Source organism: Amblyomma americanum, chromosome 4, assembly GCF_052857255.1.
Source record: "Amblyomma americanum isolate KBUSLIRL-KWMA chromosome 4, ASM5285725v1, whole genome shotgun sequence".
Lineage (NCBI taxonomy): Eukaryota > Metazoa > Arthropoda > Arachnida > Ixodida > Ixodidae > Amblyomma > Amblyomma americanum.
Window position 1 is genome coordinate 18,389,752 of NC_135500.1, and position 14,536 is coordinate 18,404,287.

Here is a 14,536-nt window from a genome sequence, read left to right on the forward strand (position 1 = left end):
ACTGCCTCTGTAATGCACCGTGTCGCAGCATGCAGCACAGGTGCAGCAGGCCTTGTTGCGGAGATTATGGGATACGTGAAGACGCCTCAAGTTTCCAACCTGCGGTGGGGCTCCGAAACAGAGAAGAAAGCTGTGCAGGCATTTATAGAAATGGAGTCTCAAAAACATGTGGACTTCAGTCTTCGAGACTGTGGTCTTTTTATTGCAAGGAGCATGCCTTTTATTGGAGCATCTCCAGATGCACTAGTGTCTTGTTCATGCTGTCCAAAATCAGTACTAGAAGTGAAATGCCCTGCAACTATGAAAGATGCTTCACTGACGAAGGGCTTAACTAAACTGGCATATCTGAATGAAGACTTGCAGTTCAAGCATAACCATGCCTATTACACACAAATTCAGGCTCAAATGGCTCTAACTGGGCTGTGTCAGGCATATTTTGTGATATTTACAGGTTCCTCTCTAACAAAAGAAATCATAAGCTTTGACGAGACATTTTGGGCAGCTACTAAACTCAAGGCAGCAAACTTTTTTTTCACCTACATATTCCCGGAACTACAGTCAATGCACATCTTCAGTCAAATCGAACGTGCAAAGAAGACATGTCACTGCCGAGGCACCAAGTTGGGCCACATTGTGGAATGCTCACTCTGTGAGGCAACGTTTCACCTCAAGTGTGTAAAACTTAGACGCACACCTCGACAATGGATTTGCACTGCATGTCAACATAATGGGCAGACTGCTGATGAGTAAGGACAAGGCCAGAGGAGCTAGTGCTGCTGCTTTTCACATTCCCTCTTTGAAGTGTACAGGGTCTGTTCGCTTTACTGAAGTCGTGTCCTCCACAACAGCTGAAAGCGTTGCCATTCAGGCAGCTCTCAAGAAGCTAGGGTCTTGTACGGCTCAACCTGTTGTTATCCTGTCGGATGAATAAAAATCTGCCCTTCAAAGATTAGAGTGTGGGTTCCCTACTGATGCTTTGTGTCTTAGCGGTCTAAGTTTGTTGCATAATCTGAGCAGCAGAGGCTTCTCTATACGCTTCCAATGTTCAATGGGTGGCCTCGCATACAGGTCGCGCTCGCGCTAGATTATGTAATTTAGTTACTGTAGGTGCCGCTACGGTGGAGCAATTGTAGGCAGAAACCTCAAGGCTAACCCTGTAGCTTACAGCATCTCAACTTAAGCACAAGCTTTTTTTTTTTTTGCTGAACACTCCAAGTGTTATATTTTATCACATTCGAAAGGCAGATAAACACTGCTTGTTTGACAAAATATGTTCACTTCAAGGACTAATGTCGGATGCATTTGTCGGATGTGCAAACTCAAATATAATAGATTTTAAATACAGTACGCCTTCACGTCCCAAGCAGGGAACATATAAAAAAAACTGATACAGAAGCAAACTGCAAGTAAAAATTTGAACACCTGCTCTGAGGACAGAATAACTATACAAGCAGAAAACAAAAAGCCCAATTCTCAACATGTGAGAACAAGCAACAGGAAATACTTAAAAACTGAGTCAAACAATATGCAGTAATTGACTGCAGAGAGTGCAAGAAAATAGAATAAACAAATGTGAAAAGATCAATGTGGGCAACATCAACAACATGAATTATTGTGTACACACAGTGCAGACACATTGGATGTAGTAGAAGAGATAAATACATGCAATGAAAAGCATGGTCACACACACATGAGCACTTGCTGTTCTATCACAGTGTGTGTACACGTAGTGCAGACACACTGGAAGTAGTCGAAAACATAAGTACACACTATGAAACTATATGCAATGATTGTCAGTATGGTCACACACACATGAGCATTTGCTGTTCCATCACAGCATGTCTGTATTCATGTTTCCTCACAGCACCGCACTTTCGTGGAAGAGAGTTATGAAGCACTTCTGCGCTGAGAATTCTTAATGATAGGGGTTTGCAGATTAACTAAAGCAGAGCACACCACCACCACTTTATCTATGGTTGCGAGGTTCTTGTCGCCAGTCCTCTTCACGAAATTCAAAGGCAGCACAGTCTGGAAAATTCTGAACACTTTCAATCTTTGTATGGCCCTTTCAACATGGATGCGCACGCTAGAGACTTTCCTAGACGTTGTGACCTCAGCACCAGGTAGCTGGGCACGATTCTTAGTCAGTGATGGCATGAGAAGTGTTGCACCTCGTGCAGCAAACATCTCACCGCATCTAAATCCTCGGTCAACAAGAAAAACATCCCCTTCCTTGACCTTGTCTAGGAGACCACTGCGTAGAGTAATCTCCTTGTCAGGCGTCCTGCCTCCCCATGCTTTTGATACGAAAGTTATTGCTCCTGAAGGTGATATTACAACTAGTATTTTTACTGTATTATGGTGTTTGTAATGAGAATATGTCTGGCTCCTTGCTGTCATTAATATCGGCCTTTGTATGAATACTTCAGTACAATCAATGATGCCAGTTACACCATCAAAAAAAGGGTCCTGAAACGCCGCTGGCCGATTAGCTTGAAGTGTCTGTCGGGAAGGCCAGATTATCAACTTTGTCATGTTTGCAGCAAGAACATCAAGCCATGCATGAAAAATTGAACTGACAGTGGCATTTGAGATGCCAAATCTGCATGACAAATCTTGGGTAAGGAGACCCAAACGAAGTCTCATGAGTACCATGATGAGTTGTGTTTCTGCATCAAGCCATGTGGCACATGACGGCTTCCATGCTGACAGCACAAACTGCAGGAAAGCAGTGAACATGGCTGTAGATACAAACCCTGTGTAAAACTTTACTGTTTTGGCTGACTGCATTACCACTTCTTTGGTTATAATAGCATGGTTTGTATGCTTGTTTTCAAGTTCACCAGCCTTTTGCTTAGCTGCTGAACACTCTTCCTCCAGAGAGGCCAAACGCTGCTTAAGCCTGCCATTCTCTTCAATAAGATGGGATATATTCTGCATGCTGAGATCAGTTTCTGTTTCCATGTGGCAATTCTCTACCACGGAAACAGTTGCAGTCGCAGATAGTGCAGTATCATCCGCGTCTTGTCCTGCGCCAGTCGTGTTGAGCCCACAGTCAAGCACACTTGGCCCAGGATTACATGCAGCAGGTCTGGATGCTTCCTTCAATCCATCCTTTCGAGCAGCGCGTTGTAACCTAGAAATTTTCTGGGCCACATTTCCCGAGGCACGATAAGGAAATATGGAGGGGACATAGTCGGGATGTGTGGGGTCAGATGATGGTTTACCTAAAGAAAGAAAAGAATGTTTGAAAATTAGTAGCCACATGTGCACTCCCAAATGCAAAAAAAAACCAAAAAAAAACTGGCTGAAATGCACCAAAGCAATATTGCCCAGGACTTCTCTAGGAAAAGGAAGAAACACTAAGGGTTCCTTGGTATGATTACATACTTTACGTTCTGCATTTGTAAGTAAGAAACTGCACAAAAATATTGAATCAAGCAAGTTGGAAGCATTTCACTCTTTTTACAAGCACTTGCAGGCGATCGAATTAATTTCTCCAGCCGCTGAGAATAGTAGAACAAAAAGTGCATCGAATGATACTCCAGCGTTTTTGGATTTCGTCCCTGTAGAAAAGTTGATGCAGCGAACGGGATCGAACACACGACCAGAAGGTTAGCAACAGACGCCTGAGCAATCGCGCCAGATATGCGCATAAAAGAACACCAACCGAGTTAGGCATTACAACAATAAGATGCTTGGGCCCGCATCGCAGCAAAAACTGCCGCTCATAAACTAAGCATCAACTAAGCGCTCGATTACTAAGCCGGGATACCTGGGTTCGATCCCGGCCATAGCGGCAGAGTTTTGATTGACGCGACACGCGTCTAGAAAGCGACCGTGTGCTGTGCAAATTCAGTACACATTCAAAACCCTCAGGTGGTCTAAATTATTCTGGAGCACTCAACTACGCCGTTTATCATAAGCTGAGTTACTTCGGGACTTTATATGCCCGTAAATCACACACACTCGCATTGCTGCATGATCGAAACTGCACTGCAAGCGTCACAAGCTGGCTAATTGCCCTGGAAATGGCTAAGCGACGCCTTGCACGCACAACTAACCGCAAAACAGTGTTTCCTTACTTCACGGTGCAATTTTTACTGCTAGAGATGCAGCCGCTGATTAGGCGAATGCGGTCGCGACGATTGCCAACCCGCAACGTTCAATCCAGTCAACGTTCAATCTCAAAGCGCACATAAGACGTGCAGGAATTAGCTGCGGCACAAGCAGACATCATAAATCTGTTCTCACCTTGAACGAAATGAGCAGAACAAACATGGGAGCTTTTCGTAGGCATCCATCGGTCCCGCCGAACTGCTGCTATCCAAGCGTTTCTACGCTCGGCGTCTGCCGGAAACCTGAAAGTGCGCACCTGCGACAGGAGGTTGGTTCCAGGTCGCAAGCTGCAACCTGGCACACAACAGCACGGTCCACGTCGTGATGGGGTCACGGAAGATGTTTTTCCACCCGAAAACATAATGCAACAGGGCGACCGCGTCGTACTTTGGCCGTGCTACAAACACAAAAGAAATACTCGCCTCGACCCTGCGGCTCGCTCGCTCGCTTCGCGGGGAGACCGGAAGTTTCCTGGGTGTCCATCCGGTTTGCGGCGCTGTGGCTCCCCCTGGCGGCTATGAGCCCGTGAAAAGGCGTATATGCTCTTAGAGGGGGCGTGTAAGGCCGCCCCTCTTTTCCAGCTGCATACCTTTGCAGGAAGTGGGACGCCTGCACACGCGGAAACCGCTCCCCAGTATTAGCGAGAGCCCCCGAGTGCGTACGGGGAACGAAAACGGTACGGTCGCTTGACGCACGGACCCCCCCACGCACACACACACACCCTAACGACGTGGGCTTCGCCGGGAAGGCAACCTCAGTGTTCCGCCGGGCCTCGTGAACAAAAGCATATTCCCAGGAGGGCCGTGACGGACACCTGTCATGGCGGACAGGCAGTGCTCACCAAGAATGTGGGAAAACAGGGGCGATCCTTAATGTGGTTTCCCGGAGCAACAGACAAACCCCTTCATGCTTATTACCTGTGTACCGCCGCCGGTAGCGCGGCAGCATCGCGGGCCCTTTCGCCCCCTCCTCTGTTGCAGACGGGCGACGCGGACCGATGATGGGTGGCGGTATGCCTGAGGCAAGGATTAGCTCCGAAGGGAGAGCGTGTGGATACTCTCACTTGAGAGAGAGCGGTGGCGTATTTGTTTTTTATTTAGTTTGTGTTGTTAACAGGACCCTGTGTTCGAGGCAAAACCCAACCCAATGGGTTGTCCCCATCTCTAGGGTTATTTTTGATTGGAGAATTGACCATTTGCGGAAAAGCGAGCGCCGCCTGTCGTGCAAACAGAGAAGCTCCGCCGGTACCTTTGGTTGGAAAGGGGCTCTCGAGCAAGCATGCGCAAGGCAGCGTTCAGCAGCTCACGTGCGCTTGTTTTGTTGTTTTAGTGTTGTTTATTGGCCGGAAACGTGTGTCAGCTAACGAAAGATTGGTTTGGTTTATATCGGTTTAACGTCCCAAAGCGACTCAGGCTATGAGAGACGCCGTAGTGAAGGGCTCCGGAAATTTCGACCACCTGGGGTTCTTTAACGTGCACTGACATCGCACAGCACACGGGCCTCTAGAATTTCGCCTCCATCGAAATTCGACCGCCGCGGCCGGGATCGAACCCGCGTCTTTCGGGCCGGTAGCCGAGTGCCGTAACCACTCAGCCACCGCGGCGGCTGTGGCTAACGAAAGAGTATGATGGAAGAGGAGAACATCCCATTTCCGTGTTTAGAAACAGGGTGTAGCGGATTATTTTCGCGTTGTAGCCTGAAAAACGACCATGTGTGGCAATACCTGCACTCTGCTACCTCAACGGAGCGCCGAATGACCAAGTGAAAATGTGCGTGAATGTGCGCCTATGCGCGGGCGAGTGTGACAGTATAATGGGATGCACTTTCCTAATGCACACGGACGTTTACGTTTGCGCTTCCTTGATAGGGCCGGAGTTACCGCTAACTTTACACAACACCTTTTGCCTCAGGGCACACTTAGCTGATTATTAAAGGGCCCGTTGTACTATCTCAATCCCGGCTCGTGCTGATACGGCAGAGCGTTGCTTTGCGTGCTAACGGGCCGCGGGGCCGTTAGAATGCGCGGATATCCGCGAGGCTGCGCTCGGCCGTGCTCCCGCTGTTCACGAAGCACATTGTAGCATTAATGGTGAATGTTCATACTAGCATATATCATTCGGTTTTCCTGCGTCGGTGGCAAAACTCTTCTAGAACGACCGAGCAGTGTGTACTCGGCAGTAAGCGCGAAATAAAGCAGCAACACCCGTTTCGAAACGTGCTGGATGTGCGCATTACTGGCCCCATCAACGGGTTCGTCTTTTGCGCCTTGTATGTCGTCGCGACCTTTATTACGTACAAGTCTCGCTGTTGCAAAACACGTGGTTAGCTTAGATAAATCGCGTTGCAGTTACATGTCAGTTACGTGGAAGTTACAGCTCACATCAGTCGTCGCACTACAGCGCAGGAATGCACGGCTGGCTCATGTTTTCCAACCAAAAACCAAACCGCCCAGAGAGGGCGCTGCCTGCGCCTTCACCACGCATGCGCAGAAACTTCTCCGCAAATGGTCAATTGACGCTTAGGGCGGGCCACTGAAAAAGACCGCCCTTAGTTCTTTGCTAAGTAAGTGCTTAAAAGCGCATGTAAACGGATGCAGTCCAGTCCAGTCTGATGTTGAATTCCAATGGCAGATTGAGAGCGCTCCGCCGGCTCACAAACGGAGCGCGTAGTCCAGGCGGAGGTCACTCCCTCCCATTTTGCCAATGGAATGCATGCGCTCCCGCGGGGGCACTTCAGCGCAAGAATAGCTCGAAGTTCCGGCAACATGGCGGCGCCCATCGAAGCGCGGCCTCTCGCTTCACCAGCGATTCCTCCTTGCCGCCACTCTGTCCCTCACGTTCACGGCAAACAAAAAGCGCACGAAGCTTTCGCTTTGTGTGATGATGCCCGCACCACAAAATTCAAGTGATGAAACGCGCCAAATTTTCAGATTGCTTCCTTATTTACAGAGCTGCTAGGCTTAGAGAGTACGCGTCGTCTGACGTCAAAAAGCGCGGGAGGTTCAAACAAGTCAACGATTTCGGTCTAAAAAGCGGTCACAAAGAATTGACCGCGATGGAATTGACATCCTGTTAAGAATATTTTTTGTTTTAACTTGTGCGGACGCGAACAAAACGAAAAATAATTACATTTGGGACAATTCAATTTAAAAAAAAAGCCAAAAATACTGCTTGTACGTTGCCCGGATCACCGCGTAGCGACGACAGGAAGGCAGCGGCCGGTCGTAACCGGAAGCAGACGCGGGAAACTAAAACGTTGCGCGGGGTTCCGGTCAAATCTGCCGATTTCGGCGGTGCAGATATCGCTGCTCCACGGAGCGATCCGGGATCGACGTCTGATCCCGATCTGCCATTGGAACAGACAACTCGCACTCCCATTTTGCCATTGGAATACGATTGCTCCCAACAGAGCAGAAAAACTTGATCCAGATCTGCCATTGCGAATTCAACATGAGCTGGGGCTCCATGCTTAGCATGTAACGTGATGCTGCTTAGGCTCAAACATGCCCGGTCGATGAGTAAAGTAGCGCAGTTAATAATAATAATAATTGGTTTTTGGTGGAAAGGAAATGGCGCAGTATCTGTCTCATATATCGTTGGACACCTGAACCGCGCCGTAAGGGAAGGGATAAAGGAGGGAGTGAAAGAAGAGAGGAACAAATAGGTCCGTAGTGGAGGGCTCCGGAATAATTTCGACCACCTGGGGATGTTTAACGTGCACTGACATCGCACAGCACACGGGGGCCTTAAGCGTTTTTCCTCCATAAAAACGCAGCCGCCGCGGTCGGGTTCGAACCCGGGAACTCCGGATCAGTAGTCGAGCGCCCTAACCACTGAGCCACCGCGGCGGGGGCGCAGTTTGTTCTTTTGTAAATTCAGTTCTGCTTTTTCCAGTTTAACTCTCTGTATATATGTATGCTGTAAATATATGCTCTGCTGTCATCATCTACAAGCTCGCCTCCTGTCCATCTTCCAAGCCGAACGACACTAGAGGAAGGGTTTGTGAACCATCCTCGAAGAAACGAACGACCTTTGAAATTCAACTGTGTGGAGAACCTGTTTCCCCCCTCCGTTTCGATGCGGCCCATCTTCATCGTCGGCCGCCGGGACGGACCAACGTTTTTAGGGACGGACAGCCCCCGGCTAAGGTGGCTAGATTGGAAAGGTGTGAAAACCGGCCGGGGAAACATGGCCCCGCAGCGCGCCGATGCTGTGCGGCGGCGCTGACGGCAGAGGCGTGGTAAGTCGCGCAGCCAGAATGAGCGCATCGCGTAGGCTAAACTTAACCACTGAAGAGAAAATGAGCCCGTTTTGCTTATCGCGTGTTTTCTGCTAGTGTCAAAGAATGGATCTTTATTATAAAATAGTGTTTCGTCAACTCGGATCATTATTCCCGTGAAATATGCTGCTTCACAAGCCGAGTTTGCATTGCATAGCTGGACTGAAGCGCGTTTCGTGCGTGCACATTTCGAGACGCTGCCCAGGATGTGAGGGACGCCGTTAATGCCGCAGCGGAAGGTTGCGGAATAATATAAATGACATGCACTGACTCTCTGCGTTGCGCCGCCACCGAAGCGCAGCCACTACACGTACGTACTGCGAGAAGAGCAGGTTGTAATGCGTGCCGTAGGACCTCAAAACTGCAGTCGCATTGGCTGAAGGCGAAAATTAAAACTCGTTTTTAGGGAAAGGAAATATCGCAGTATCTGTCTCACATATATCGGTGGACACCTGAACCGCGCCGTAAGGGAAGGGATTATGAAGGAGGGACCAAGAGAAGAAAGGAAGAGTGGCCGTAGTGGAGGGCTCCGGAATAATTTCCACCACCTGGGGATCTTTAACGTGCACTGACATCGCACAGCACATGGGCGCCTTAGCGTTTCGCCTCCATCGATTCGCGGCCGCCGCGGTCGGGTTCGAACCCACGGGTACTCCGGATCAGTAGCCGAGCGCTCTAACCACTAGTAGCCACTGCGGCGGGTAGATAAAGCGCCCCAAAGCACAAACCAGGCGCCCCAACGCACTAACCGGTTTTTGTTGCCGCTTGCGAACCTGTAGCATGTATGCCATCTTGACGCTCATGTAAGCAATGAAGCAGCACATCTGGCCATGAAATCGTTTATTTACAAGTGAGGGGGAAATTTTTCCAGAATTTGATCTACAGCACACAAAGCTTCAGTGTTTTCTGTTGCTTCTCACTATCCTCCTGATTTATACCCTTAAGGAAAAAAAATAATCCTTGTGAGGCAATAAAAACGTACAACTGATGCTGTCAGCGCAACAGAACGCTCAAAAGGACTAATTTTTGGCACATATCACTAACTGACTGTAAATACCTTTTCCGCAGCTTCGACGTGAAAGCGCGTTCGGCTGAACGCATGTGCAAGTTTGTTTTCAAGGATGGTGACAAGACTGTAAAATGATACAGACGGACTTGTCGGCACTTGGGATCGCACGAGACCACTTGGCAAACATTCCCTGGCAGGCAGGGGCACGTACGGAACAGAGGTGTTTTTTTAATGTTTTTCTGTATCCCGTACCACATCCAGGCGCAAAGCACAAATGCTCCGTATTATTTTGGTGTTGAAGGCATCTCGCCCTTGAATGAGAAAACGCTGCTACAGACACTCCAATACAGGTGACGAAACGAACTGAACTAACTGCTACGGGGTGCGCAAGGCCGACGCGGCAGAGCTTACCGCGCCGCTACTAGCAGCGCCACATTCCTCCTGGCGGCATAGGTGTGCAGAGGGGTCACGCTCAGCCGACGCAAAGCGCCGCGCTCTTCACACCTTCCCAATCTAGCCACCTTACCCCGGCTGGGCGAGGAGGGAAGTCTCCCTCATGGGGGAAAGGGAACGGCGACGGGAGCGCCACCTCGTAGGTTACGCGGAATTCTGCGGAACCAGAGAGAGGCCCTTCGGGATCCGGCCAGCGTGGTGAGCGGTTGGAGCCGCACGCTCTCGTCACCTTCCGCGGCAGGCGCACGGGGATCCGTTGTGCCTTGCCGCTGGACTTCTGGTTCCAGGCAGCGAAGCGAGCGCAGCAAACGCGCGCTCTGACCGCCTTCCCCAGCAAATGCTAGGGAATGGCTTTGCCCCAAGAATGCAGCGCGCACGGGAAAACCCGGCCGCCATTATCGGCGCATACAAACGTTCGCCGCCGATACCTCCGAAGTCGCGCCCCTGCCCCAGCCGGTAAGTCGGAAGTCCTTCTTACGTAGCCTTCTATTTCCGAGGAAGGCCTCGTTGATGTTTTGTAGCTAGCTGGCCCACTCTGTGTATTAATTGCAAGTGTAATAAATAGCATATGGGTGTTAACGCTGTGTCGTCCCTTCCCTTTGTCCCTCGAGCACGAACCCCTCCGCGGTTAGCGAGCGGGAACGCTGCATCCGCGGAGTGGGAGTGCGGGCGGGGCGAAAGGCTTTGTTTCGCCCGCATTTCCACAATGGCGCCCCAACGTGTGGCAAGCTCTTGGGACGAGGGACGACAGTCAGTTCGGTTCGTGGAATGCCCGCCCGGATTTGAACAGCGTTAGGCCTGACCCGAATTCGGAGTTGCTAGCAAGGCGAAGATGCTTTCTTGACAGCGAGATGAGCGTAATAGCAGCATGGGAGGATTGCCGTGCATGCTACGCTTTTGATGAGCACTTCATCGGTACACCTGTGGAAGGTGAACCTACGAGGTCCGCTCATGGAGAGCGAGACCGAGACGTCCACGGAGAACAGCAAGCCAGAAGCGAGTGAATGCGGAAGCCTGGAGGGTGGCCCGATTTTTCTTGTACATAGTTGTAAATATTCTCTGTTCTGTCTCTTTGGCTCTGGGAGCCGGGTGCCGTAGTCAGCTGTATTGGATTGCAGTCGTGATTACAGGAAAAGCACCGGGGCGCTGCGACACCGCGAGAAGCGGTAGGCGCCGTTCGCGTTAGGGTCACCTTGGCAGAAACGTATCTCCTCGTGGCGTTGTGTTCTAGCTATTGTCCTTGGCCCTTTGTTGGCACCCGGAAGTGTAAGAGCGAGTAGGCCTAAGGCTCTTCGGGAGCTGCCTGTCGCTTTTGGCAGGACACAGTCGTACCGTGGCACAAGCACGCGCAAACGGGCTTGCTTGTTGTATATTTAACCTCGCTAGAGCCGAGAGGTCTCGCTCAACTACAGAAAGCTGACTTTGTTCGAACGAACTTACTTTTTTGGGCTGCGAAGCGAATTTATAATTTCGCGGAACCAGAGACGCTAACGCAGCTCAAGTGAGCTTAACATCACCATGCCGGAAAGCGAACCGCGAGTGTGCTTCGTCCGAAGAGAGCCAGCTACGTTCAAATGAACCGAGCGTTTGGGCGGTGCCGGATAGGATTGTTTGGCACTTGCATTACTCCGCATTTTACCAAATGGTGAGTTTACGCGGTCTCCATTGTTTTTGCTGCAAACTTTTGGAGATCCTAGGAGCGATATGCAGAGTTGAAGAGAAGCTGCCCCGGCCTGCTGTCCATTGTATGGGTCTCTGCCTGCTGCCTTGCGGCCATGAGTCATCGAGCTGCAGAGTCTCCGGCGAGCAGTTTGCAGCGGCTACGAGAGGGGGGGGCAGCCCCTCTACCTTCCAACAAAGGACGGGTGCCCGGTGACCTTGCTGCTCATCGGATGACCCCGGCACCCCGCCTGTACGAGCTGTCTTGCAGTCATCATCGCAACGCTCGTGGCCCCTTCGTCGATGGCATCCATGGACGGGTTCAACCATAGGCCGACATATAAGGAGGGAGGGATGTGGAGAACCTGTTTCCCCCCTCCGTTTCGATGCGGCCCATCTTCATCGTCGGCCGTCGGGACGGACAGCCCCCGGCTGGGCGAGGAGGGAAGTCTCCCTCATGGGGGAAAGGGAACGGCGACGGGAGCGCCACCTCGTAGGTTACGCGGAATTCTGCGGAACCGGAGAGAGGCCCTTCGGGATCCGGCCAGCGTGGTGAGCGGTTGGAGCCGCACGCTCTCGTCACCTTCCGCGGCAGGCGCACGGGGATCCGTTGTGCCTTGCCGCTGGACTTCTGGTTCCAGCAGTGCTGCCAACCTCGAAAGCCACTTCTCCCCCAAATTTTCACTCAAACTTCCCTAGATTTCTCTAGATCCGAAAAATAAGATTCAGGCATGGAAAAAAGGTGCGTAGTTAAATTGTGAACTCTTTTATTTCGCAGAGACCCTCTTACCACACTTTGGCAGCAACTTTGAATACAACACATTGATTTCCCATGCAAACTCGCGTACCACGTGATCACGGGTAAGGAAAACATTAGTTAATACCAAAACCTAATAAATCCTGGCCTAAGCCCTGAAATGAATGAAAATCTCGCAGTGAACACTTACGCTCACCGGCTGCAGTCAAAGAGCGAGAGAAATCCACTTTGTGCCCAAATGTGGGCGTGAACAAACAAACGCTAAAACATAGGACACGTCATTCGGTTGGCATCCCGACTGAGTTTCGCTCCTGTATATACATTTCTTTTTTTCATGAGGCCAATTAAGCGTTCGTTCACTGCAAAGTCATAACAGTTGGCCCCTCCTAGAACCCGCTTGGTGTGAAGCGTAGCTGCCAGGGTTTGCATCACCAAGCTGTTTCTGGTCTTTGTTTTCATCAGGTTGATCAGAGAGAAAACTCTCTCCACTGTTGCACTGAAGTGCGGCAAACATAGAAGCTTGTAGACGAAGTCGCTCAAGAGAGGGAACATTGGGCTCCCGTCTCCTTGCCTGGCGTCTCTCACTCGTTTCCAAAAGTGTTGAACGCTCGCATCTGCCGGCAGGTCCATTTCTGTATTGCGGAGCAGTCTCCATTCTGCGTCAATTTTGTTCATTTCTCTTTCTGGCACCAGAGAAGGAAATGAGGTGGCAAGTGGGGCTATTGAATAAATCCGCTTTTCGATGACAACTTGCGGGTCAATTGCCTCCAGTCTTTTCATCTGGACGTTGTCCAATGGGAATCTGGTTAATATCTGGCTTGCCGTACCTCGTACCTCCTCCCGGCCCGACCACGCCACCTCGATCCAAACAACGCTTTCCCCTCGTGCACATGGCGCATAGCCAGATTCTCAAAATCAAGGTGGTGAAGAAACAGTGAATAAGGAACCGAGTCACATCGAAAAATAAAAAGGTTCATGCGGAAAGTAAAATTTCCCTAGATTACAACAAAAATCCCTTTTCCCCCTAAACAACGTTCAAATTCTCTAGATCTAGGGGAAAATCCCTAGGGTTGGCAGCACTGGGTTCCAGGCAGCGAAGCGAGCGCAGCAAACGCGCGCTCTGACCGCCTTCCCCAGCAAATGCTAGGGAATGGCTTTGCCCCAAGAATGCAGCGCGCACGGGAAAACCCGGCCGCCATTATCGGCGCATACAAACGTTCGCCGCCGATACCTCCGAAGTCGCGCCCCTGCCCCAGCCGGTAAGTCGGAAGTCCTTCTTACGTAGCCTTCTATTTCCGAGGAAGGCCTCGTTGATGTTTTGTAGCTAGCTGGCCCACTCTGTGTATTAATTGCAAGTGTAATAAATAGCATATGGGTGTTAACGCTGTGTCGTCCCTTCCCTTTGTCCCTCGAGCACGAACCCCTCCGCGGTTAGCGAGCGGGAACGCTGCATCCGCGGAGTGGGAGTGCGGGCGGGGCGAAAGGCTTTGTTTCCCCCGTATTTCCACAATGGGTCGAGCCTCCTTTGAGGTCTAGGCCGTGAACTCCGAGCTCCCGGTATCGCACACCACGCGCGGCCGTTCTCACGGCGGCGCAGCAGAAATGCGAAATAAACACAGCACGGAACAGGACGCTTTGCCCGGGGCCAAACGTTTATTGGGTTCTCCCAAGTCGCTGGCTGCTTGAATCTTGATCTGCGACCCTTGCCGTCTGGCTTGGTCGTGCGGCTGACGGGGCAAGATGGCGACAACAAAGAGGGAAGAAGCGAGGTAATTACCTGACGTCCTCTCGCTGTCGCGGCTCGCTGAAGTCTCCGGCGAGCAGTTTGCAGCGGCTACGAGAGGGGGGGCCAGCCCCTCTACCTTCCAACAAAGGACGGGTGCCCGGTGACCTTGCTGCTCATCGGATGACCCCGGCACCCCGCCTGTACGAGCTGTCTTGCAGTCATCATCGCAACGCTCGTGGCCCCTTCGTCGATGGCATCCATGGACGGGTTCAACCATAGGCCGACATTTAAGGAGGGAGGGAGGGATGTGGAGAACCTGTTTCCCCCCTCCGTTTCGATGCGGCCCATCTTCATCGTCGGCCGTCGGGACGGACAGCCCCCGGCTGGGCGAGGAGGGAAGTCTCCCTCATGGGGGAAAGAGAACGGCGACGGGAGCGCCACCTCGTAGGTTACGCGGAATTCTGCGGAACCGGAGAGAGGCCCTTCGGGATCCGGCCAGCGTGGTGAGCGGTTGGAGCCGCACGCTCTCGTCACC

At 51.3% G+C, this 14,536-nt stretch overlaps 3 protein-coding genes across 3 annotated transcripts in view; all 3 read right to left on the reverse strand.

Moving 5' to 3' along the window:
* Window positions 1–14,536, reverse strand: part of LOC144127747 (uncharacterized) — a 378,448-nt gene that overhangs the window by 332,302 nt on the left and 31,610 nt on the right. The gene's annotated exons all lie outside the window — the stretch shown is intronic.
* Window positions 1,682–3,099, reverse strand: LOC144130044 (uncharacterized). The gene has a single exon (XM_077664075.1). The coding sequence runs from the start codon at window positions 2,962–2,964 to the stop codon at window positions 1,888–1,890; it is 1,077 nt and encodes a 358-aa protein (XP_077520201.1). The 5' UTR covers window positions 2,965–3,099; the 3' UTR covers window positions 1,682–1,887.
* On the reverse strand, window positions 3,014–4,488 carry LOC144127633 (uncharacterized). The gene is made up of 3 exons (XM_077660595.1): window positions 4,180–4,488; window positions 3,137–3,398; window positions 3,014–3,029 (listed from the first exon to the last, which is right to left on the reverse strand). Exons 1-3 carry the CDS (start codon window positions 4,478–4,480, stop codon window positions 3,014–3,016), a joined length of 579 nt encoding a protein of 192 aa, XP_077516721.1. The 5' UTR covers window positions 4,481–4,488.